The sequence below is a fragment of the Malaclemys terrapin genome, chromosome 17 (assembly GCF_027887155.1).
Source record: "Malaclemys terrapin pileata isolate rMalTer1 chromosome 17, rMalTer1.hap1, whole genome shotgun sequence".
NCBI lineage: Eukaryota > Metazoa > Chordata > Testudines > Emydidae > Malaclemys > Malaclemys terrapin.
In genome coordinates this window covers 5,146,351-5,172,486 of record NC_071521.1, presented here as the reverse complement: position 1 = coordinate 5,172,486, position 26,136 = coordinate 5,146,351, and the positions used below count along the sequence as shown (strand labels likewise).

General features: G+C 47.9%; 1 protein-coding gene across 1 annotated transcript in view; it reads left to right on the top strand.

Annotated features, from left to right (window-relative positions):
• The window catches only part of GSN (gelsolin), a 45,424-nt gene extending 21,501 nt beyond the window's left edge, over positions 1-23,923 (top strand). The window contains 16 exon segments of the mRNA XM_054007290.1: positions 5,328-5,529; positions 6,470-6,624; positions 8,110-8,271; positions 8,704-8,853; positions 9,402-9,491; positions 10,874-11,006; positions 12,052-12,140; positions 12,919-13,134; positions 13,889-14,022; positions 14,695-14,785; positions 16,388-16,558; positions 17,510-17,684; positions 18,885-19,009; positions 21,913-21,990; positions 22,738-22,798; positions 23,546-23,923. Coding sequence (XP_053863265.1) covers positions 5,328-5,529; positions 6,470-6,624; positions 8,110-8,271; positions 8,704-8,853; positions 9,402-9,491; positions 10,874-11,006; positions 12,052-12,140; positions 12,919-13,134; positions 13,889-14,022; positions 14,695-14,785; positions 16,388-16,558; positions 17,510-17,684; positions 18,885-19,009; positions 21,913-21,990; positions 22,738-22,798; positions 23,546-23,715 — 2,202 coding nt within the window. The 3' untranslated portion in view covers positions 23,716-23,923.
• The last annotated feature ends 2,213 nt before the right edge of the window (positions 23,924-26,136 follow it).

Sequence of the window (26,136 nt, the reverse complement as noted above, 5' to 3'; positions counted from 1 at the left end):
GCTGGGTGTAGCGTAGCAGTTCTTTCCTCTCTAGTGCCCCAGGCAATGGCCGCTGCAGTGGTCTGCCTCTTCTTGCAACTCAGCCAGGTCACGTTTTAGTTCCACCCCTCCTGGAGTAACAGCAAGTCCAACACAAATCCCATGTCCTCACATCAGGGCCTCAGACCCACAGTCCATACATGAGGGCTTTAAAGCATCCTTATCCCTTTATGTCAGGGGCTTCACACCACCTTCCCAGTGGTGGAAGGAGGAACCCAGTCCCACCCTGCACAGTGGGTTGCAATCCAGGGACCCTGGAAGCAGCCACTCTCTGCTCTATCAGACACCTTGCCTCGGCCTCCCTGGACCCCATCCTACCATGAGCCTTTCTTCAGGCCCTTTCCCGGGCTATTTGTACTGAGCAGGGCTTTTCCCCAGAGATCTGCTTTCTGCCCTTGTATCAGCATCAGCTATAGGAGCTTGCTCTAGTCCTGTGCCTTCAGGTATCTTCCCCATACAGGCTTTTTCCTTACCCTGCAGGAGTGTTTCCCACAGCTCTTGCCTGTCTCTAATTCCCAGAGAGCACCTGCACAGTTCTTCCCTTACAACCCCTTCTGTGCCAGATCTTCTGTCTTTGTAGCGCCACCCAGCTCCTCTCCAGCTGGGCTTCATCTTTCATTAGGCCTGGGGCACCCTCCAGGTTCAGCCAGGTGGGTTAATTGGCCTTTTGGGCCCACATTAACCCTTTCACTACTTGTGCAGGGTGAACACCTTACCATAGTTCACTGAAAACTTCTTTTGAAAAAAGCAAACTCCAAACTGGAAGACTGATGTACCCTGCCACTGAGCAATCAGACAATTCAAGCTTCCTTGTAGATGTTACTTTCATTTGCTATATGTCTGGGGCACTGTGTGCTGTAATTAGTGAACGTATCCCCATAATTATCTCAGTAGGAAGGTACACATTTATAAGATGTTCTTGAATAGACCTGTCGTGCTTACTGAGATGTTAATCACACAGCTGGCTTCCATAATAAGCAGTTGTCTTCCACTGTTTGTTCAAAACACAGGGGCTTCTTTCCTTAAAAGCTTTTGTTTTTATCCCTGAGCAGCCAAGCCTCCTCCAGATAATCCCCCAGCACTGACACTGTGTATTCAATGCCCTGTGTTTATGGAGCTTTCCTCCCCTTGAATGCCTTTTCTGTGTGTAAGATGTTGGGTTTACTCTGCATTAGTTGTGAGGGTGATTTGGATAGTTATACTAGTATTTTCTTCACACCACTTCTTTGTCATGCTTTCCACCTGTGACATCTTCTTTATAATCTATGTATTGACTTCTGCCACATGTCAGCCACAAGCTTTGAGCCCTTCACACCAAAGCTCAGTTTTCTGCCATTCCAGTTAAAAGGGTAACTACATTTGCTGACAGCAGTAGTAGGCTGGACCAGCCACATGAATATTACATGTACTCCTCACCTTATGTCCTAAGAGCACCATAATTTATTATTTGCTCACTATGTTGGTCACATTATTTTTGTTTCATTCTCCTTTCCTTACCCCTTTCCTTTGTCTACCTTCATGCTTTGCACTTGTCTAATTGATATTGTTAGCTCTGCAGGGCAGGGGCTGGGGATAACATTTTCAAACCCACCGAAATGACTTAGGAGTCTCAGTCTATAGGATGTAGGACCCTATGTCACTTTTGAAAATGGGATGTAGGTTCCTGAATTACTTAGGCACTTTGCCCTGGGTCTTTTTCCCTCAGTCTCAGTGGAGTTGCATGCAAAGTTCTGGCACTGTATAAATGTTTATGAATAAATACTTGAAACTCTCTTTCCATCTGCAAGGGACTTGTCTCTCTTTCCAACATTGTTACTAATTTGTTTTTCAGTGTAGTCCTCTAGACTTGGGTGGACCACAGATGGAACAGCTGTAAGAGCCATTCACTGATGGCTTCCCAGCACGGCTCAACTTACCTTGGCCAACACTTATGATTCCAGCAAATGTTTGCTGCTTTTCAGACCTTGATGCTCTGTGTGAGCTCCCTCCCCAGGGATGGGGAAAAACCCCGTTCAAGCCCAGCCAGATGAAGAAATTGTTTTTATTCTCTGTTAAAAATTGAGAACTTCCAAGGAAATTTTGTTTTGATACTTATTGTCAAAGGTCTGTTAACGGAGCAGGAGCTTGCCAAGATCTGAAATACTTAATAGCCAAATGTCCAGACACAGAGCACCAGCTTGGAAACTATGGAACGAAAAACACAGTGTTCTAGCAAAACAGAGAGAGATCGAAAATGATTCTCATGAGGAGAGGAGAAAGCTTTCCTGTGTTGCGGGGTGTGTGTGTGTGTGTCCCTCATCTTGCTCCCATTGAGGTCAATGGAAATTTGGCCACTGACTTCAGTGGGGGTGGGAGGAGCAACAGAGACTTGTTTAAGTATCTTCCCAGAAAGTCGGGTAATGAATCTGAAGATTCCACTCAGTTCCGCTCTAGATACATGTAGCCTGCAATGTAAACACAGAGAGAGATTCATTTCCTCCCTACCTGTGTTCTCTGTCTGATCTCCTAGGGTAGACGTACCAGCCCAGACTGTATAGCATGGTACAATAAACCTCTGCATGGGTTTTCAGCAGCGCTTGAACCCAGAACCTTCAGCATCACCTGTAGCGCTTGGAACTCTAGGAGTAACTCCATCATGTGGTAGTGATAGTAGGCTATTATATTCTAATGGACTAGCCACTTGAGGGCATATGACACACACACAGTTCTAATGTGGCCCAGCGGTGCAATCAGTGAGAAATCTTATTATAGGGCACTTATTGTTTTGTACACTACTTGGATGAAGCAGGCTCACTGCTCGCTTTTTTTACCTCATGGCAGGAGGCAGTAGGCCTGGTTCTCGAGTCTTTTGACGTCAGCTCTACATGGTTATCGTTTAACTCAATAAGCCCAAAGACTGCTAGATGCATGTCACAGTTATCTTGCTAAATCCCTAAAAGCCTACGGTGTGAAATTATTGAGCTAGCTCTTGCTCTCCCATCTTGTCTGGCAAGGGAAATCCTTTTGCCAGTAGACGAGTGGTCCTTCATTGTTGTACCTAGAACCCCTCTGCTTCACACCAATTTCATTGTAGCTGGTTTCAGAGTAGCAGCCTTGTTAGTTTGTATCCGCAAAAAGAACAGGAGGGTGCCACATGTACTCCTGTTCTTATTGTAGCTTGTGTCGAGGCTGAAATCCATGTGCAAGAGACCCAAAGCATTTGCCAAATGTTGCTTCTTGCTTATCTCTATGTACAGGGAAATATGAACACAACATCCTCACCCTCCGATCACTCAGCCGGCTCCCTTTAGCACTCTCTGTCCTTTCCCACAGGTCACTGACGTTGGTATGAGAATCTTTTCCTCCACAGGCCTTGCCATCTGGAACAACCCTTTTGTTCCTTAGCACCTCATCAACTCTCCGTCTCTTTCCAATTCTCAGCTGATACATTTTTGTCTCCATGGCTGATGCCTCTCTCTGTTATTGGCCTTTTGACCAAATATTTAGTTTATTTGTCCATTATTGCACCGCCTGCTGTAATGAATACCATATTGTCCTTTAGTACTGTCTTTTGGGATAGCGCCTCCATAAATGACTGCACAGATTAAATCTGTGTAGCCTCCAAGTGGACCGTGTGCATAGGCATGTTACGCCCTTATATTTCAGAGGGAGCTGGGTGTATTTCCTTGTGATAAAGCACCAGCTTATGCAGCACATCTTTATTGACAGGGAAACAAAGAAGGAGCTCGGGCTCCTCAGTCCCTCTTCTGTTGGAGGTGAAAGAGTGAAGAACCCTTTGCTGTTAAAAACGCTTCTGAAATTCCAGTGCAAACACAGCTAGAGTTGCATTCTGCTCACAGTTTTTTGTACAATGGCTCTGAGGTTAAGCTACGCAAGCTCTGTATCTGTCGCAGGGCTCGGCTATCTCGTTACAGCAGCTGTTCTTCTTTCAGCTGTGGTAAGTGACCAATCATGTAATTAAAGACTGTAAAACTTTTCCTCTGCTAAGAAAATACTTACAAGGGTCGTGTTCTCCTGCGTGGTTTTAAACTTTCGTAAAAGGCTTCCCTAACTAAGCCGTGCAGCCTGTGGAGTGGAAACTGTAAGAGGGCACTGTTTGAAATATCCATTTGATGACAGGGTTCAGTTTAGATATGGATTCAGCAGCTAACTTGCTGTATTGCTTTCTAGTCTGCAGCATTTTGTATTTCTGCCTTGTGAGCTGAGCATAAATTTTATTTTTGTCCATTAACTGCTGTGAACTTTCCTCTTTGTCGAAGTACTGGATGCGTATGATGTAATATTATTTCTTTCTTCTTCGCCTTTATTAGTTTATAGTACTCAGAGGCCTGCTAGGTCTGCCCTGGTAGAGGGACACAGGCCCTTCCTTTAATCTAAAATACATCAGGATTGGTTTATTTCTTTTTAATATTGCTATCTTGAATTCTTTCTAGTTGTAGCCATAGAACTTTATTGTCTCAAAAGAAGTGATAACACATTGTCAGTGCTTAATAAATAATAATAATATAGAGGCAGCAATGGCAAGTTTGAATTGCAGTTTGCTAGGGACAGGGTAGTTTGAAGGGAGTCAACAACCGTCAGGAGTAGTGATTTATTAGTGTAATTCCTAGAAGCCACACAAAAGCGTTGGAGTGAATAGTGCATCATAATATCATAGAAGCATAGACATTAGGGATGTAGAAGTCCTGTTAGGTCACCTATCCACCTCCCTGCCAATGTCAGATTGTCCTCTGTCATGGTTTTCCCAGCCTAGAAATGATGGGACTCCCAGCGTTTGCCTGTGAGAGATTAATAGATCACACATGTTATAGGGAAATATAACAGTGATTTTGCAAACCATGTAAAATATATAGATGAAAGGAAAAAATATATATATATATTCCCTGGAGCCTTCCAACTTATGGAACGTTTATATAAAGGAATGGATAGGAAGGGAACTTCTGTGTCTTTTGCCTCCACCCTTCCATACAAAGAAGTGACTAATCAGCAGAGAAGAAAGAACTGCAAAGCTGGAGAGAGAAAGTAGGGAGAAAGTAATCAGATAACAGGGAATAGAGGCAAAAAGAGGCTAGGAAGGAAGTCAGGAAATGGAGGTGGGTGGACATGGAAAGTAATAAAGGTCAAGAAGGATTTTCCTTAGATGATTTCAGTGCGAGAGCCAATGGAAACTTCCCAATCCTTGTTTGGAACCGCAGTAATTAGGATTCGAGAAGAAGTCTTAGTTTAACAAGAGCTTCATTGTACTGCACAAGCCTAAGAGAATTCTCTGTTTCATTTCCCTCTCCCAGCCTGTCAGCATGGTGGAACACGCTGAATTTCTGAAGGCTGGAAAGGAGCCGGGCCTACAGATCTGGCGGATTGAGAAATTTGATTTGGTACCTGTGCCAAAAAACCTGTATGGAGACTTCTTCACTGGAGATGCTTATCTGGTTCTGAACACCGTCAAACAGCGGAGTGGGAACCTGCAGTATGATCTGCATTTCTGGTTAGGTAAGGTCCGAGGGGCTTGTCTCTGTCTTAATGGAAACTGGCAGTTCTTCCAACTCCTGGAGCTAAACCCGGGAAAGTGAAAGTTCTTGCACTGTGTTCCTCTCACTGATCCAGGACTCTTGGGTAAACCTGTCCTGCCACAAGGGAAAAGAAGGCAAAAGTGGCACTGTTAAGGTCATGTAATTTTTTATTCCCATAGTGCCTCTCATCCCAAAGTGTTTCACACTTTCTCTGAACACTGCACTACTGACATGCAGCCACCTCTGGGGTGGAGGGCAGCAACTAATCATTGCCCTGCACAACCACAAGAAGGGAAAATGTTGTTCAGACTCTACAACGAACACTTACACTTTTGTAAAGTGCCATAGGGTCTTTAATGCCCACATGGAGCAGATGGGACCTCAGTTGAGCTCTCATACAAAACACGCAGCTCTGCGGTGCGGTAAAGTGGAGTAGCCTGCTAATGATCAATGGGGTTCTATACTAGTTCAGTGCCTTGTCATATCTATGTTGTAGCAATGCCAAATCTCCTGAGAGAGGAATTCTCAAGGGTTCCTGACAATCTGCAGAGCCAGGCTGCCAATGCACTAGTGCCCCCTCAGGGTCTGCTAGATTGCTTGACTTTTGGGCAGACTGAATGCATCTTCTTGCCAAGTCAGCCAAGTCAGTCAGGCTGTCAGTGGTAGGAGCGCCTAGCTCTTATCCGGAGCTTTTCATCTGTAGATCTCAAAGTGCTTTACAAAGGAGGTCAGTGTTGCTATAGCTGTTTTACAGATGGAGAAACTGAGACTCAGTCCCTACCTGGCTGTAATCAAATACCTGTCAGTAGAGGTTTTCCAGGAAACTAGCCCTCCAAGGAATTGTTTGCCCAATGTGAAACAGCTGGATGAGACGGCAGAGGCCCTGCATTCACTCTGCGGTGTCTTCCTTTGATTTCTAGGGGATTTCTGTAGTCAGGATGAAAGCGGTGCAGCTGCCATATTCACTGTCCAGATGGACGATTATCTTCACGGGAAGGCTATCCAGCATCGGGAGGTGCAAGGGCACGAGTCTTCAACTTTCCTGGGATACTTCAAATCTGGCCTGAAGTACAAAGTATGTATTTGCTGGACATCCAGCCTAGCAGGTCTGAATCTGAGTAGAAAGGTTTCCCAGCCTGTCCACGTCACCAAGGAGAAGTAAGGATTGCCCTCTTGTCGATCACAGGGAATAAATTCCTCACCAGCTGTTTTCAATGACAGGGCACAGAACAGCAGCTCGTAGTAAGAGAGCCCGGGCTGGATTCAATGAGACAGAAATGAAAGCCCCAGGCAATTGGAGGGATTGGAGTTTTGTTTTCTTGGAAGAAGGGAGCTGCCCCAAGGTGTCTGCAGCTGATTTGGGAAATAGAAATCTGAGTTAATGGCAGATGCCTGCCCTTGTGCATTGATTGTGCCCTTCCCCATCGACTCAACTAGCTGTGGCCTTTCCAGTGTCTCTATTTCTATGCCCACCACATTTCCTCTGCTAGTTCTCTTGGCATTGATCATGGGTAGTGTTACGGGAAGGTGGGGGAAAGCATTGGGGAATCATTCTTCCATAGTGGTGCAAAATGGTGGGATAGGAGGGGGTGGAATTAGATTGTCCAGACATAGTCATCCACATTAGCTATCCACTGGCACAAGCAAAGCAACATTATGCCAGGCTCTTCCACAGTTGGCTATTTTTTTCCTTGTCCAGGATTTTCCTACAATTTTTTTATTTGCTTATTCGTAACCCTAGTATTTTCCATTCCTTTCTCATTTTAATTTGGTTTCGCTTTTTGGGGAATGGCTGAAACCTACTGCCTAAATTGTCCAAGAATAGAATAGACGCTTCTGCCAGATACAGACCTTTAATCGGTGGATGTATCATTTTTTAAAGTGTTTTAAATCTCACCTTGGACAAATGCAGTGAAAAGGACAGGTAGCAAAAAAGTGAGTTTTCTCTTACTGCGTGTTGTATGGAGAGTGAAAGAATGTGTGAGAGGCAGTTGTCCAGAGACAGACTGCTCAAAGGGAGGCAGCTGTTGTAGTGGTTACAGCAATAGGCTGGGTGGTCAGGAAGTGCGAGTACTTTTCCCAGCTCGGCGCTGATATGGTCTTTGTCGCTTCCTCTTTTGAATTCACTTTGTTTTCTGTTCACTCTTTCTCTTAGCAGCCGTGAGAGTAAAAGATGGAGTCTGGGTAGCAGGGAGTAAGCGAAGGGGCATGTTACTTTAATACACCCAGTGCAATAAAAAGGCCAACATAGACCAGGCTTCCTCCACTTCCCGCTCACCCCGTTTATATTCATATTCAGAGGCTTGCTCTATGCAGCTTGGGTGTGTCCCAGGATCCCTTGCATCTGTTTCCCTGGGTATGCTGGAGAAGTTGCTCCGGGGATTGATGTAGTGATCTGTACAGACAGAGACTGGGAACTAGCTTGCCCTCTGAGCCAGCTGCGGGTGACTCCTTGCCCTTGGGAGGTGAGAGCCTCTGACACAGACACAACAACTTCAGACTCTCAGTTCCTTCAGAGCAAGCATGTGAGTAGGAGTTACCTTCTTCTTTGTTCTTCTAGACTGGTGGAGTTGCTTCTGGCTTCAAGCATGTGGTTCCCAATGAGGTGGCTGTCCAAAGAGTCCTTCAGATCAAAGGCAGACGAGTGGTTCGAGCTACTGAGGTCCCTGTGAGCTGGGACAGTTTCAACAATGGAGATTGTTTCATCCTTGATCTGGGCAGTGTAAGTCTGCTAGTTAAACACACGTTCGGTGAATCTTTGGGGAATGGGAGATGTCTTGGTGGGCCATTTGTTTTTCTTCCTAGTCTGTGTTAAGCTGTGCGAGGCTCCCCCAGGTCACCAGTGATTTCACAAACTGCACAGCCGATCTAGTAACTCTCATATTGCCACAGTGGAAAGTGAGCTGTATTTTCCTGGGCTGATGAGCTGTGGGACTCCAGCCCCCTAGATCCAGGCTTCCCAACCCCTCACCAACTGCTGCTGCAGGCTGCCCCTTCCTACCAGCATGAAAAGGCCCTAATGCACCGCTGCTGCTTAGCTCAGGCCTGTTAACCCAGCCATTGGTGTGTTCTTTGCATTATGCTGCCTAAAGAAGCCTCGTGTTCCTGGGATGGGGCTCTCTGAAATGCCATACTCTTTATCTGTGCCCTGCAGGACATCCACCAGTGGTGCGGCTCCAAGAGCAATCGGTTTGAGCGGCTGAAGGCCACCCAGGTGGCTAAGGGGATCCGGGATAATGAGCGGAGTGGCCGTGGCAAAGTCTACGTCATGGAGGAAGGGTCAGAGCGGGAGCAAATGCTGCAGGTCACTTTCTTTGTATTTCACTGAACGTCACAGCAAAGTCCTTTCTGTGCAATCAGCTGCTGGGGTGATGAGTGTGGCGTCTGGATGAAAGGACGGCCTGCACGCACATGTGCAGTACAGAATGTGTGTGTTGATATACAATAGCAGCAGGAGAAGCGCTGTCGAATGGCTACAGCACAGGCTTGTGAGTCACAATATCTAGGTCTAACTCTGACCTTGCCACTGACATGCTGTGTGGCTTTGGACAAATTGTATAGCCTCAGTTTCCCCATCTTTTTCCCACATCATAGTGTAAGAATTAATGAATGTGAGTGAAGTGCTTTGAGATCCTCAGAGGGAGGGGGCTATTCATGTTTCTGCTGGCTGTTCTCTTGTGCAAGGGACAGAAAACAGTGGGTGTTGAGCCCGGTTTGGAGATCGGAACAGATCTGTTTTGATGTAGTTGACCTACATTTTCTCTTGTGTGTTTTTGTGGTCAGAGCATCTGGGGAGCAGAAATTCTCTTGGATCAACGCACATAGCTAGCAGATTGTTTTCCTGTCTCTCAGGTTCTGGGACCTAAGCCCGATCTGCCAGAAGGAGTCGCTGATGACCTCAAAGCTGATGCATCCAATAGAAAGCTGGCTAAGCTGTATAAGGTAACAAGAAGCAGATGGCTCCTGACAGAGGAGCCCTGCAAAGGGTGGAATCATAGAATCATTGAAATGTAGGGCTGGAAGGGACCTTGAGAGTCCAGCTCCCTGTGCTAAGACAGGATCAAGTAAACCTAGACCATCGCTGAAAGGTGTTTGTCTAACTTGTTCTAACTAGACAGAGCTGGAGCGGAGCAGAGGCGCTCTGATTCTCACTCGTGTCGCTAGCTATTTATGAAGTGTTAACAAAGAAAGTTTATGCAAGACCATCTAAGTAGCCACTATTGCTTTATTGCCTTGCCCAGGCCTTACTGACTCCCATGTGACAGCTGGAATTGTCAGGAACGGAGGTGAAATGTCACACATGCCAGCCTGCTGGGAGATCTTGCAGTCACTGTCCATGAGAGAAGGAAGTAATGTGAAATGAATCTGTCTAGCAGCTGTATTTAGTGGGGGAAGTGTCCTGTCAGGGAGCTGCCAGGAATGAACTAGAATCAAGGAGCTTGGGACCCAACTCTGTTAACTCCTCTGCCTCCGTCGTGCAGGCTGGCTCGACAGCTAATATATATGGAGATCTACCTATCTCATAGAACTAGAAGGGACCCTGAAAACTCATCAAGTCCAGCCCCCTGCCTTCACTAGCAGGACCAAGTACTGATTTTGCCCCAGATCCCTAAGTGGCCCCCTCAAGGATTGAACTCACAACCCTGGGTTTAGCAGGCCAGTGCTCAAACCACTGAGCTATCCCTGGCTAGCCCCAGTGTGTGCAATGGCAGGGCAGACTGGCCCACAGGGACCTGCCAGTGTCCCTCAGCCCTGCCCTGGAGAGACCACTTCAAGGGGCGAGAAGGGAGTTTAGTGTCCGTGGCCATTCAATCCACTGACGGGTGATTTAGTAAACAAGTATGGATGTGGTTTTGTGATGTCAACACTTGTCCATTAGTAACTCTAGAGTCTGAGTCCACCAAACGCATTTGATGTGGACCAGCAAACCCACCAGTGGCTTTTCCTCAGTATAGTCATCAGGATGCCGAAATAGCCCTTTCCAGTCCTTGGGGCACAGGGCAGTTCTGCTGACAAGGCCCTTTGGGCTGCATTTACACTGAGGACATTGGAGAGATGTGCTACCATTTCTCTAGTCTCCTAGGAAGCTGCAGTGGTGAGAGAAATCCCTGAAATCCTTGGGGCAGACCACCCCTTTGTATCACATCACTGCTGTGCCAAGAACATCACGTTTGAAGGACAGGAGGCGTGAAGGAAACCAATGCACCCAAGTCATGATGTCTGCCTCCAACTGCTACATGTAGCTGTGGAACGTTGAGAGGAGAAGGACTCCAGGTTCTTCCACAAAGTGTCTCTGAACTGATCCTTGTGTTGCATTATCCCAGGTCTCCAGTGGTGCAGGGAACATGGCTGTCTCTCTGGTGGCAGACGAGAATCCGTTCTCCCAGGCCGCACTGGACTCCAACGACTGCTTCATTCTGGACCATGGCTCTGATGGGAAAATCTTCATTTGGAAAGGTACCCTGGGGAGGGAGGAGAATTAGATAAAGGCAGCTGTGCGTGGGATCTATATTCGATTCTTGGTCCCAGCTTCCTGCAAGTAGGGGGTGGGGAGGGAGTGCATGGTGCCGGTCAATTGCAGCTTCTCCAGGGAATTAAGGAACAGAACACGGGCTCAGAAGGGGGAGATTTAGCAGAAAAAGTTAAGAAGTTCTGAGTGGAAGGGAAGATCATTTAAGTTCACGGATACCCGTGCAGGGATCTTTGTGTAGGGCCCCCTGGCAGGGATGCGGGTCTGCATGTGGCAGTGGGGACACTCATGTGGAAATGCTTCCCCCATTAGCTATGCCAATCTCCTCTCTCCCTCTGCACGATCCTGATGCCTGAGCACCAGGGGAGAGGGTCTTGGTGACTATCCCTCTCTTGGTACCTGCAAGGCAGGGTGTAGCCAGTGCAGGATCTCTGGCCCGTCAGAGCATTACAAATGTTTGACCACAGGCCACTGGGTTATGGATCATGGATGACTGGGATGGTGCGGGGGGTGGGTTTAGACTGTGTCACTGGGCCATATGCACAGGACTTGGCACATACAATTATAGAGTCATAGAGTTCAAGGCCAGAAGGAACGAGCCCTCTAGTCTGACCTGTACATCACAGGCCACCAACACCATCCACCCACCTCCACACGCAGACCAGCCACCAGAATCAGACCAAAGTATTACAGCCGTCAGGAGACTAAACTAGCCTGTGCCACAGCCAGAGGACAGGAGGGACCGAGGAGCTCCAGTGCCCGAGGCCCCCAGAAATGGCAGAGAATTGATTTAATGAGCTATTCCAGGTGATCCTAATCATTCACTACATCACAGATGGTTGTTTTCTTCTCCATGACGTCACCTGCAGGTGGAGCCCTACTGCAGTGCAGCAGTGGAAGGGGTTTAACTTGTGGACTGGGTGATTCGCTTTCCCCTCTGGGCATGAAGGAAATCAGGGGGAGTGTTTTGTTTTTGCATCAGAGTGTATTATTTAACAATCATCAACACTGCACTTTTTGTTCTTATTAAAGGTAAGAAGGCCAACTCCGAAGAGAAGAAGGCAGCCCTGAAAACTGCCTCTGAGTTCATCTCCAAGATGCAGTACCCCAAACACACCCAGGTAAGCAGCGCTGGCGGGGGCTTGGGTGGCTGCACACCCTGCCCTCGGGCTGACGCTCAGACACCATTGAGGGTGCACCTCAAACTCTCCTCAGCCAGACACCTGGGGTGGTGATTCAGTCTGTCTGAGAGCTAGCAGGAGAAACAGAGAGAAACTGCCCAGGAAGGACTCAGAACGACTCCCATTGGGCATGAAGAGGTGCTGACTAACCTGTCCCTAGGGGATGACTTGCCCCATGGCTTCTCCAGCATTTTCTTAAGAGAGATTCGTCCTCTCCCAGCCCCACTGTGCGGTGGTAACCAGTGGAACACGCTCTTGAGGTCCATGGTTTTATTGCGGTAGCACAGACTTTCCAGGTATATCTGTGCTTAAAACAGGCTTGAACAGACATGGGCCGGGTGCAAACTAATGTTTCGCAGCCAGTGGTCACTTTGCTGGTGGAAACGCTGTGAGAGCCAAGCAGTGGGTGTGTAGAACATCACCTCTCTCTTGGGGATAGTGGGAGGGAATGATTGCCCAGTCTCCCCTTATGGGGCCAGTGAGACCTGCGGGCACCTCAGAGGCTGCGGGTTTGCGACATCAGTTCAGAGCTGCCCCGGGATTGCTCTTTGTGGCTGAATCCCTCCAGGGGCATCTGCTGTGGAGTCGCCCTAGGGATTTATATGGCCCTGTGTCATCCTGAAGCCAGTGACTGTGTCACAGCTGGGATGGGCTAGAACTGCAGCCCAGCCAGGCTCAGGACACGACTCCCCCTGACGGGCCGGCTCCCTCATTTCAGGTCCAAGTCCTGCCCGAGAGCGGCGAGACCCCCTTGTTCAAGCAGTTCTTCAAGAACTGGCGGGACAGAGACCAGACAGAGGGGCTAGGCACAGCCTACATCTCCAGCAACATCGCCCAGGTCGAGAAGGTGCCCTTCGACGCCGCCACGCTGCACAACTCCACAGCCATGGCTGCCCAGCACGGCATGGAGGACGATGGCTCTGGCAAGAAACAGGTAGGGGGGTGACGCGGAGAGAGAATGGTGGCACCAGCACCCCCAGGGGCCAGTTTGTGTCCCTTCTTGATTCTTCCATTATTTGCCTCCTGGCAGGGGAGGGTGACGGTCTGGGAGTGCATTAGGGGCAGGGGGACTGCCCAAGGGAGCGTCTCCCCTCTCCATTTGGACGCCTGGGTTTGTGCAAAGAAGCCATGCTGAGGTTGTGCTCAGAAGGGCTAAACGCTGAGGCCTCCTCTTCTCTCTACTGCCCAATCCCAGTTCTGAGCTGAAAAGAGGTCCTGGCCAATGCTTGCTCCTTTGGAAATGTGGGGGGCCAGCCGGCTGAAAGCTCAGCCCAAGGTTGCCCTAGGCTGGAGAAACTCTTGGGTACCACCAAGCCAGCAAGAAGACTTGTCACCCAGCCCACAGGCACCCGGCCCCTGACTCACATTTACCCCCAGGGCTCTGAGCCTTTTGGTGCACCTGGCCCAGGTTTGGGGTTTGTAACCCAACCAGGCAAGTTTTGCCTTGATTCCGGGCCTCTCTGGAAAGGTTTTGCACAAGGCTGTATGTCACCGGCTGTGGGAGGGGCTCGTTGTTTTACCACCTTTCCCCAGCAGGTGGCACTGCAGGGCCATGGCTTGTAGGAGGTTGAATATGTGAAGTAAACAAAAAAAAAAAAGTCCCTTGTTAATGTAGCACAGTTTGTTCTGTTCTCCCATTTTGTGGTTTGGGGTATTTCCCCTCCCCCTTTTTGCTGCTGGTTTTGTAGATCTGGAGAATAGAAGGCTCTGCTAAAGTGCCCGTGAATCCTTCGCTGTATGGCCAGTTCTACGGAGGGGACAGCTACATTATCTTGTATGACTACAAGCACAGTGGAAAAACGGGACAGATTATCTACACTTGGTAAGAGGGATTTTCTGGAGAGGAGCCAAAAAGCAAATGCCCTGCACTGTAACTGCATGGGACTGGAGTCCACTGCTGTGAGATCATATCGTTACGGGCTGCCGCTTACCCCAGGATCCAACCGGAATTAGATTTCTCCCTGGAGAGGCTCCCCCTGCAGGCCAAATGTTAGTAGGGGGGATGAGGGGGCAAGAAGGGGTCAGTGCAAAAAGGAATCAGGCACACAGTGATTGGGCCCTCCGGGCAGTCCCCAGTGGAGCCGAGAAAGCAGAAGCCACAGCCGGGGGAGGAGAGCTCTCTCAGGTGGCTTACGTACATCATGAGCTGCGGAGCTGAAATCTTAAGGGAGTGTTCAGAGTGTGGAGGTTGAGTGCGTCGCTCCTGCTAACAGCCACCGCAGCTGTGTTGTTAAATCAGCTACCACAGGGTTGGGCACAATGGCAGAATGTGGATACTTAGAAAACCCTGCTCACCCTGAAAAGGTATCGATCTCCCTGTTTAAACATTCCACTCTCTGTATGTTAGCGGATTCCCCTCCATACCTACAGTGAAATGCTGTGCAAGTTGGTTAACAACCAGGAGTCCCTGGCCTTTTCCTGACCTCTCTAGGGCTTAGGAAATTTCACTGTGACCCGAGGACAAGGCTGTTAGATTTTGTTGTGTGTTTTTCAGGCAGGGTGCAGATTCCTCCCAGGATGAGATTACAACCTCCGCATTCCTCAGTGTCCAGCTGGACGAAGAGCTGGGAGGCAGCCCCGTGCAGGTAGATAAAACCACTGCTTCTGTAACTAATGACATGTGTGCCTTTGCCATGGCAAGCCAGTTACCTGCACCCCACTCCGGTGAGAGACACCGTCCTTCTGCGCCTCACTGTTAATAATGCTCAGGGGTGAATAAACTTCGCATCATGACAGTTGGTGCAAAGTGTCGGGAGCTGACACTGCTTGCTGGCAGGGAGGAGAGGAAAAACCTTGGATATATTTAGCTTCCCTTTCCGTAGGCCGCTGTACTGATCTGAAGTGCAAACTTCCAGAGTCAGCGTAGACATCTGTTTTGGTTCTTGGCTGTATTTAAAAATTAAAGCGCAACGGAAAAGAAATGTGAGTGAGAGGAGAGCCTCTGGCACCAGAGGGTAAATGCAGGTGGGAGAAAGAGGCAAAGAGTTCCCAAGAGCCGAATACATTCCCCAGGGTTTCTAAGTTGGGTCCACAGTGGGGTTGACCTGTCCAGAAGGGCCATATCTTTAGGAGATGGCACAAAGGCTCAAGGCAGCATATCTCTCATATAGCTATAAATTTGGCCTTTCTGTAGTATGTAGGTGCTGTTCGAGGGTTATAAAAGACAGTGCAGGCAGCGTAAGATTTGATAAACCTCCTCTCTACTGCCCCCCAAGAGTGAAAGGCCTGAGGGGCTCAGGGAAGTGACTGTTTTGCAGCAGGAAACTTAAACACGCAGTTTGTTTGTCTTTAAAGGGGAAAAAAGTGTGTAACTCATCAGATCCCTGAGCGTGTGGTTCGTAGATTTCTCATGACTCTAAAGGAGAGGTGGGGACTGAAATCCCATGATGGTTTCAGGATCCTCCTCAAGCAAATGTCACATCTGTGGTGAGGGTCGGTTTCCCCTTATGATACTGGATGGCAACAGGCCTGTTTGCACATTCATTTTCCCGTGCAGTTCTCTGCCGCCAGACCTCAGCTATGGTGCAGCAGCCTTTGCACACCCTGCCCTGCCAGAGCTGCTTGGAAGAGGCTTTATGCCAAGCGAAACCAGGAGCCCAACCCATGGACTAGTAAAAGTTATTGACTCAGCTCTTGCCAGCTTTGCTTCCTGTTATGATCAGCTGAGTTCCTGTTCGTGTCTTCTCTAGTTGCGGTGCCAGAAGCCACCTTTTCAGGTGGTTTCTGCAGTGTGACAAGGGACTTTTATAGCTGCATCTACATCAGGTGGCCCCGGCCCCACGCAACGGACTTGACAAAGAATAGTAAAGATGAGGTGGCTGTTCAGCTGCGTAGCCAGAAGGCACCGAACACTCTTTACACTAGCGTTTATTGTTGCTAGTTGGGTCAGGCTGCTGCATGTGGGGTCCCTGCTATGCAATTTTGAGGGCCTAATTTACCCCCAGACCAGTTTCTGTGTGAGAAGCAGTGGTTTGGTTCCCTGCTCCCAGCGGGGGCATGCTCTGAGGGAGAAAAGGAACAGCCTATTTGGGAATCCCTGGTTGCTCTGCATCATCTCATCTGAAGAAGTGAGGTTCTTACCCACGAAAGCTTATGCTCCCAATACTTCTGTTAGTCTTAAAGGTGCCACAGGACCCTCTGTTGCTTTTTATCATCTCCTATGTGACTCTGAGCTTCCTTCCCCCCAGAAACGAGTGGTGCAGGGAAAAGAGCCAGCTCATCTGATGAGCATGTTTGGCAAGAAACCTTTGATTGTCTACAAGGGTGGAACCTCCAGGGACGGAGGCCAGACAGCACCAGCCGCAACACGGCTGTTTCAGGTCCGGTCCAGCACCTCTGGAGCCACCAGAGCCGTGGAGGTACGTGATGGGAAAGCCAGCTAACCCCGAACATTGGGTTCACAGATAGCAGTTGGAATGTAAGATCTTGTCACATCACGTTCCCTCTGAGAGCAGAGGCAAGGCCAGGTTAAACTTTCTGGTGGACTTGTGCTAAATTGAAACAAACTTCGGAGTCCAGATAAGCTATCAAGAACTTCCCCTTTTCCCATGGGTAAGTAGTAATAATCACCCTGTTCCCAGGAGTTTATTAATACCCTTTTATGTTGTTAAGGGCTTTTCTCCAAAGTTCCCAAAGGACTTTGCATATGAATATAAAGTGAGACTTTCATCCGCCGTTGAAGAGCATCAGCCTTTGGGGTGGGATGCAGCAGTTGGTTTAACAGCACCAACAATGGTACTTAACAGCTAAAGGCAGGAAGTGACAAGTATCTGGTCTCCAAATAGAATTTGAGCCAGGACTTGGGTTCATCCCCCTATTCTTGCAAAAAAAAAAAAAAAAAATCCTGCTCATTAGTCATAAATACATGGTGTCTCCAGCAGCCTCCTAGCTCCATGCTAGGGTATTTGTTCAATACTGACCCAGGGGGAAAATGCCAACTACAGAATCACCAATGCCAGCAGCATGGAGTTTGTTCTATGGAGGTCTCCCCTCTAAGTACTTAAGTATCCTGCTGAGATTTGGCAAGATCCCAGCCCTACCTATTCTGGCTGCAGGTCATCACACGCCCACACACATACACACCCTCACACACCTGTTTAATCTTCTCATGCTTGTTATAGAATCTTTCCGCTTCACCAACTTGACTGCAACTGGCAGCGTAATGTTATCCCTGAGACATTGATGTTTGTATGGTGGATGGTTAAAGTTTGTTCACCAGCGCCGGGGGGGGCGCTTATCATAGTCCTTATATAACTGTCAGTGGCAAAAGTACCGACCCGTTTGATAGTTATGGTGCTGTTGCTTTCTAGCTGGATGCTGTTGCCAGTGAACTGAACTCCAACGATGCGTTTGTCCTGAAAACTCCCTCCACTGCTTACCTTTGGGTTGGCCAAGCAGCCAGTGACACCGAGATATCTGGGGCACAAGAGCTGCTGAAGATTCTGGGAGCTCGCCCAGTACAAATTGCTGAGGGAAGCGAGCCAGGTGAGGGAGGCCTAGCTGGGCCTCGCAGATTCCTTACATTGTATCTGCAATTTCTTGCTCTCCTTGGCAGTTGCCCAATGGGTATTTACTTGGGGCTTCCCACATCAAGGCCAATCAAAGAGGTGACCAGCGGTTCCGCCTCTGGGAAGCTCATCCTTCTAGGCTCTGCACTGAAAGAGATATGGGTATGTCATACAGGGGGGAGTCCAGCCACTCAGCAGAAGGTATTTGGGTTAAGAGGCCTCTGGCTTATCTGGGAGAGGTAATGGGAGTAGGAGCAGTTTTAAAATCGCACACACCCGAAAGAGGGAAGGTTGCTCTGGGGACCCATTGAGCACCTATTGTAAATTATCAGGTCACTTTAGCAGGCCGGCGCCTAAATCTTTGTTTCACCCCATCTCCACGCATCTCACTGCTGCTAGAGACGGATTCCCCTCCTGCTGCCTTTGGTAGCCACTCGGGGAAGAGTCCTGGTTGGAGCCGATTCTAAACAGCAGAGAACAATCAGGGGACAAAGTCAGCCCCACCCCTTCCCTGAGATACCAAGATTCTAGCCTCCTGACTACCGGATCAAGGTGCAAGCAGGAAGCTGGGGAGATCATGTGCTCTGACTCTGCTGTAGTTCATGATGCTTCCCTGTCTGTGGCATTGCCCTCCCACGTCAAGGATCCCGTGCGACTCCGTAGGCTGCTTTAGCGTCATCGCCACGTGCGGCTGCTTCCCTCGCAGATGTATTCAGGAGCAGATGTGCCACTGACGCAGCACCATTGCATAAGTCACTGGAGTTCATGATCAGACTGCGTAGTCCCTTGCGGTCTGCGGGTGGGCAAGGGATGTCCCTTTGATGTCCCAGGGGTTTGGATAAAGCACGTTATAGGGAACCCAGGTGGTGTCCTTTCCTGTCCCCCTGCCACTGCAGCCCCAAGGCTGGGCACAGTCTGGTGCATTGCCCAGGCGTGGAATGGCTACTCCAGAGCACCTTCTTTACCCTCATGTGTAGCGGCCCCTGGGGATTTTTGCTATAGGCATAAGAAGAGCAAACACACCTGGCCATACTGTGTGCATGAGCAGTATGTGCCTCTGTCCAGCCAGGTCTCAGACAAGCAGAGGGGATTAGCGAGGTCCCAGGGTGGGTAGCCCCCCAGTGGCGTGACGTCGGGTGTACATGGAAGGAGGTCAGCATACCCTTCTCTCTTGCAGATAGCTTCTGGGAAGCTCTGGGTGGAAAAGCAGCGTATCGCACCTCCCCCCGGCTGAAGGACAGGAAGATGGATGTTAACCCCCCTCGCCTCTTGGCCTGCTCAAACAAGAGCGGACGCTTCATTGTGAGTGTGTGATGGACTAAGGCGGCGTTTCATAAGGAAACAAGCCTCCAGCTGCCAGGACTGGGGAAACCCATCTCAGCCAGGCAGTAGGGTACAGTTCTGCCTCCCAGGCCGCTCCGCAAGAAACGCACAGGGGGCTCCTCCCCACGGGTCTCTGCAGAAGGAGCGTGTTAGCGCTACCCTGCTGCAAAGAAAGCAGCCAGCGTTACAGCCTTGTTCTCACTACACCGAATCCCTGCAGCAGCGAGCTAGGTCTCCTTTGCCTTAGGCCAGCAGGCAGGCTATTTGGCTTTAACTCCAGCACTTGCTGAGTGACAGGGGTTAGGATTAGGAGTATGGGGGGTGTGAATGACTAAGCAGCACCAGAGCCTAAACTCTATTGTTTACTGGGGTGAACTGTGAATGAACTTTGCACCTTGTCACCACCAGAGCACCCCTTTGGGCCATGATGCAGCATTGCCAGGCTTCTTCTCTAGTGCTGCATCCCCCTCATCTGTCATCCTGGGCTGTAGCAGTCTCCAGCTTCCATGGCCTGGCCCTCTGGGCGGGTCTTCTCTCAGTTCAGCGCCCTCTGGGGTAACAGGAAAAAATCAAAGCTGAACACTCTGTATGCCAGGCCTTCAGCCCCCATGTGGGACTAATCTGTCTTTTGCCTCTTTAAATCCTGATGCTTGTGCTTCCTCTTGTTGCCCGATCCTTTTGAATAGTCAATAGTACGTGTAGTGATGGCCAGTTGATCCGAAGGCAATAGGGTTCTTGTCCCAGAATCAGGTGACACAGAATAAAACCAATGAGTTCAATAGCTTGTAGGGACCCTTTAGGCATATGGCAAGAACACACCCACTCAGGGCAAAGCCAAGCCTTAGAGAATTGTATTAAAATAAGGACTAAAGTCAGAAAAGCTCCAAGCCACATAAACAGATAAGAATATTACAATACTGGGGATGTCTCTGGTATCATTCTTTGCATAAACTCTTAGATTTGCATAATGACACCCTTCCTGGAGGCCCTGGTGGTAAGAGACAAAGGACCAGCGCTGTCGCTGGCATGCCAAATGTGTCTGATGGTCCAGATTTCTCCATGCCTAAGACTGGTGGTAGAGAACAAGAGTAGAAGGGACAAATGGTGGAATGCCAACAATGGTGGGAAAAGTTCCTTTCTACATGGTAAATTTGCCCTGTTATAGGATCTGAACATCATCATGAATATTCATGCGAAGGCTTAGCCTTCCATGCCCAAATCTAACTTCCTCACCCTCACAATATTGGGGTTACTTATCCTATAGGTTAACATATTAATACATATTAATACCATTTAACTCATGATATTAGTCACCTCTTGCCCAAGCAGATTTGCAGGTATCACTTCCATGAGCTTGCAGTTGCCATTTACCATTAGGTTTCAACTCCTGCTATTAAGCAAACTATTCCTAGTTCCCCAAAATCTAAGCGTTATTATTAGGCCATTTATCAATGGTCACGGGCTTACTCTACCTGACTATATTCATGAAAACTTCCTTAAACTACTGTCTGACAGGATACAGGCCTGTAGTTTCCTGGTGTTACAGCAAAAGCTAAGCGAGCCCTACGGGCTGCTCTCTCTCACTGGGAGAGAAGGGGAACTTACCGTCTCTGCTCGGCTCCAGCCCAGGGACCTGTGTTGTGCAGCGAAGGGCTGCTCATTCCAATCCACTGCCACTTCCCTGGGCTGCTCCTGCCTTTCCCCTCTTTGTCAGTGTCCCTCACAAGGCTGCAGACTCCACTAGTCCCACTCAGAGCTCTGTCTCCTCATGCAGCTTCTTCCCAACCAGCTACCAAGGAGCTTCCTAAGGCCCTTCCCAGCTTCGTTGGCAGCAGCTGGGCTGTATTTCAGGCAGGCGAGTTGCCTTTTTCTCTCCCCTTCTGTTTCCTTAAAACAGGAGCCCACTCTCCCCCCAAGCTCTCCTTGGAGCTGGAGTGGTGATTTAGGCCAGCTGTAGGGCCTTAGCCAGCTTCTCCTTCAGCTGACACCTTGCCCCCAATTAGACCTCAAGTTTGCAGGATTCAGCAGGCAGGTGGGCCAGGCTTCTTCCGTCAGATCTCCCCTGCTATGTGCGAGGAGGCAGTATATATGCTGATCCCCTTCCCAAAGCTCATCCCAATTGGCTGGGAGAGAGGGGAGCATTGCCCCGCCCACTCTGCAGGGCCCCTGGTCCCAGACCCTTAAAGAGCCAGTAATGGGTTTTCTTGCCAAATTCTATTTATTCCCAGGATCTCTTCCTGTCCTCCAATATGTCCTAGGTCCTGGCACACCTCTTCTTATGTGATATGTCCATTATTGGAGGTTTGTAACCATGGTAGCCCATTCTGTACTATCCTCCACTAATCTCTTTGTGGATGAATACACCTTTTGATCCACCCAGGATACCACATTGTCCAGCCAAGATCATCTTCTGCCTTGTGTTCTTCTGCCATCAACTTTCCCTTGCAGTGTCTGCAAGCATGCATCTCACCCTCGAACTTCTTAAAATGTGCCCTACAAATCCCAGTCCATTTTAATTGGTTATGTGGGCTAACCATGATATTTTCAGAATTCTTCCATAACACCTTAATTTGAAGGATTGTAGTTTCTTTATTATTTGGCTGTTTGAATGTCCATGTTTCACAGCCATACTTTAACACAGATCGAATGTACGTTTTTACATCTCAGAGGTCCCAAAATCTTAAAGGGCCAGGCCGCGTGACTGGGGTGGGCTGACGCTTAGGCTCCACTGCCCATAAGGGGACAGACTGTACCGTCACGCACCTCATTCCCCAGTGGTAATAGCACCTCCATGAACTGGTTTCCCCATGTGACACAAAATGATATAAATTTGTGTGGCTCCCCTTGAAGGATCTGATCCCCCTCTAACCTCATTCTTTCAGATTGAAGAGGTTCCTGGAGAGCTAACCCAAGATGACCTTGCTACAGATGATGTTATGATCCTTGATACATGGGACCAGGTACCTCTGAATATATTTATTAGGAGGGAAGCAAAGAGAGGATATTGCATATGGGCCATATGGCTTTAGGCTGAGAGACCGTCAGTCACAATACTTAGAAATGGGAAAGATCATGGAATGCACCCCCCTACGACGTTGGTATCAAGTCACCCAACAGAGGATGGATCAGATATTAAATTACATTCATTTTAACCCAAGGATTGAGGGTGGCGTTGGGCTCCTGCCACTTCCTTTGGTCAGATGATGGACCAAAGGCGATAGGCTATGGTGGATCCCAGCACAGTCTGTCGTCTCTCTCAGACTATGAGCTCGTGAGGGGTTGCTCTCTTGCCTTGTCTGTATATGACTGAGCATGTTGTCAGCATTCAACAAATAATTATATCGTCTACTGGTTTCTTAAGGAAAAAAGACGGCTCCTCGGTTGCCTTGCTCCGGTCAACCAACAGGCAGTCTGGAGAGGGTCATGCTATAGCTGTTCAATGTAAAGGTGCAGTTCAAACACCAGCTGATTCTCCCCTGTATCAGATTAGGGTCTAATTGTTCCCAGGTTGGTGACTTACTACTGGCCAAAAGTTCTCTCTTAAACTTCGTCAGCAGTAGTATTCACTTTGTTTACTGGGATGAGTAATTCAGTCAAAGTAGCATGGATTTATTCTAGTTCTGTATCATGCTCCCTGAGACAATTTTCAGACTTCGATTTCACTTCAGATAGAGGCTGACGCTGTTCGTTTGATTTTTAATCTGTAGGTCTTTGTCTGGATTGGAAATGAGGCTAATGAAGAGGAAAAGACTGAGGCCATGACATCAGGTAACTATCACATGCCCCTCTCCTCAATAACTCTTCTCTGTTGATCTTCACCTCCAGTTTGATCACTTGGAGTAGAGGGTTGAACGTTTTGAAAAACAGGTGTCTTCATGACAGCATAAAATTGACAGACTAGTACATTTACAAGGAGTCACTTGGGAAGACTTAGGAGTCTGGAAGGATCCCTGTAGCTCTGCCTCAAGGAGCTACTGGTTATCAGACATACTGTACTCAGCTTCCGGCAGTGAAAAAATAACCCTTAGGATAAATGAATGATTTTACTTACGACAACCCATAATTTTCTCTGTCAGCTGCTTTCCCTTTAAGCCGTACACCTAAATGCACAGCTGAGCAATACAGTGGGTAAACAACTGTTCTTAATGGAAGGTTGAATTCCTAATGGGAGTGAAGTGATCACTTTGTGTCTGACAGGCTAGGATGGTGCTTTGCTGTTTAAATAGTAATATTCATTAGGGGGGCAGTCATGTAAATCACACGTGAAAAGAGCAGTTTATATCCCTGATTGAACCCTGCCAGCTGCGTTGAAAGCAGCTCCTGGGACAGGCTGCCAGTAGCCCTAAATAAAACCCCACTAGCGGCATCACCTCTTTAAAAAAACATTTTAGAAACTAGAGCCAGCCTGACATTATGCCTCTGTTTTGCATTTAGCTTTTCCAGAGCCTCTTTCTCTGATTGCTGCATATGGAGATGTTGTGATTTTATGGGCTTTTCTTACTTGTGTATTTGCAGCTAAAAGGTACATTGAGACTGATCCTGCCAACCGAGATAAGAGAACGACTATCGCGATCATCAAGCAAGGATTCGAACCTCCCACCTTCTCTGGCTGGTTCCTAGGCTGGGATGACGATTACTGGACTGTTGATCCTCTCGAGAGGGCAATGGCAGAGCTGGCTGCCTAAGTAAAGAGGATCCTTTTTTAAATAGAGCAAGTTTGGTGCCTTCAGTGCCTACAGAGCTACGTCCTCCTGCAGGAGACACATTAATGTGGCAACTGTTTTTAATAGCCAACTAGCTGTGCAATAATTAAAGAAATTCATGATGAGTCCTATCACGCTACCCACTGCTTTGAACATGGTATTTAATACAATAAAGCTTACATGGAACGTGCGAACACTAAAAATGTGCCTGGTTGTTTTGTTTCAGCTACTTGGAAGAAAACTGGGTTAAACAGAAATTGTATAGTAGAGTTGGTCTAAACTTTGGACTATCTTGAAATAGAGACTTAAAAAACCCCAAACTATCTTCCTTGTGCCACTGTCACAAACACATTAGCTGCCACCTCTGAGGTTCCCCTGTTGGTGCAGATCTGTTACTAATGTTTTATTATTGCACTAAACTAGCCAATGATTGGGAAGCAAATTACGGCTTTTTTTTTTTTATTCCAGTGCTTCTAAGTGTGTGGAAAAGGACTGAATTGGTAGGAATATATTACGGAATGCAGCAATAACCTAGAAGCTGCCTCTTTTGTTTACAGTAGATCATAGAAGCAACTGAAGTTTGGTCCATTTGCTTTAGATGTTTTAATGAACTAATGCTAGATCCTTGCAGGAAATGGTTCATTTTATTAACCTGTTGCTATTAGCAGGCTTGGAACCCCAGCACTAAATGCTAAAGCAGCTTCATGGATTGAATGAAATGCTGAATCCCAGGGGCCAAGGCTTCCACTGTGCAGACAGAGCAATATCATGAAACTATACCTATGGATCCAATGTGTTGCTACTGGTTGGTACTCCCAGGAGAGCTGGTTTCATTGCTATAAAATACAGCATGCTTTTCCTCTGCTGAATGGAATAACCACTCTGGCCTTATTACTAACTGAGTGAGACGGAATTATCTGAGTTTTATCATCAACAGCTGTTAGCGTCACTGCCCTGCAAAAGCATGTTGCTGTTTCTGCCACAAGAGACGCTCTGCAGGTTTCAGCCTACAGCACTCTGGTATTACAGAAAAGGCCTCTTAAAAAAAATAATAAAGCAGCGTAATGGTTCCATAAAGAACACGCCATTGGGGAAATCTGTAGCAAGATCTCGTGTGGAAGAAAAAAAGAGAGGATAATGCTAAAAGCCGCTGCTGATCAAATCAAGGCTAGGACAGCATCTCTGGATCTAAAGTGCAAATAAAAACGTAGCCAAGACCCGTCAGCTAAAGAGAAAGGAAGGTGCTGTGTTCTCATGGCTCCCCTTCACACAGCTGTGCTTGAGTCGGTAAATGCAGAATATTAAGTGGAGGGTAGGCCAGCATGTCTGCAGATGCTCTTATGTTGGGAATGATAGTTTCACTCAGGCTGTAATTGTATCAGACTGGACACTCCCTCTCAATTCTCAGAGAAAATCTATTGTCATTTTTACATGAGAACAGTATAAAGTCCCTATCAGGATTTCGTTTTGAAGGCAGATACACCACAGTTGGCCTCTAGTTTTTAAAACAGCATAGTAACTGCTACTCAGTAGAACTATATTCAGCTTTTTTGGTCTGTGTTTCCTCCCTATTAAAAGAATGATCTGGGCTTCAGCTCACTGTAAAACATAGAGAAGTTGTATGTTTCTTTACAAGTTAAGCAAATTGTTCGTTAGCAGCAAATTAAGAGGGTATCACCTCCAGGTATCAACTCATACAAGAAGTGGTTTATATGGAGAGAAAAAGCGTCTTTGCCCTGGCTTTTCATTTGTATGAAACAATAGAGTGAGCTAAGGGGAAAGGTGCAAGCAAAGGTTCATACACAGCCTTAGTACAGAACATGGAGCAGTGCTGGTTTAGAAGGTGCTGGTTAGAATTAGGCACCAAGTTACTGTCTGTGTAATTGTGCAGCCACTCTCTGGGTCTTTTCACAAATCCCTAAAAACCTTTTCCCAGCTGCCCACAGTGATTTATCTTCCTGGACTCCAGAGCTAATGGCATCCCCTACTAACTAGCATGGGCAAATAGAGCTCAACTGCTAATTCTTACAGCTACAGAACAAATGCCAGGCACTCCAGTGCACTGAGCATTCAAATTAGATTTTGTATGTTCCGATATCCTAGTCAGTCAAACAGTCCAAGGCCTTGAGCAAGTGAGTGGATAGATCAGAGAGGAATGTGGATTTTTTTTGTTTTGTTCAAGAGGAGGACTGAGTTGTCCAGCTCTTGTCAACAGTATCCCTATGGGTGGCAGTCAAATGGTAGTAGAAAGAATTAAAGGCTCATCTGTATTCCTAAAGAGGTAACAGCAGCTGTGTGGTTCAAGTCATTTATGTTGTGCATTACAAGTGAAAGGAGCTGGCGCATACTGCTTAATTACACGGTACCAAAACTGGACTCTTCCACCATAAGCACCTCTTACAT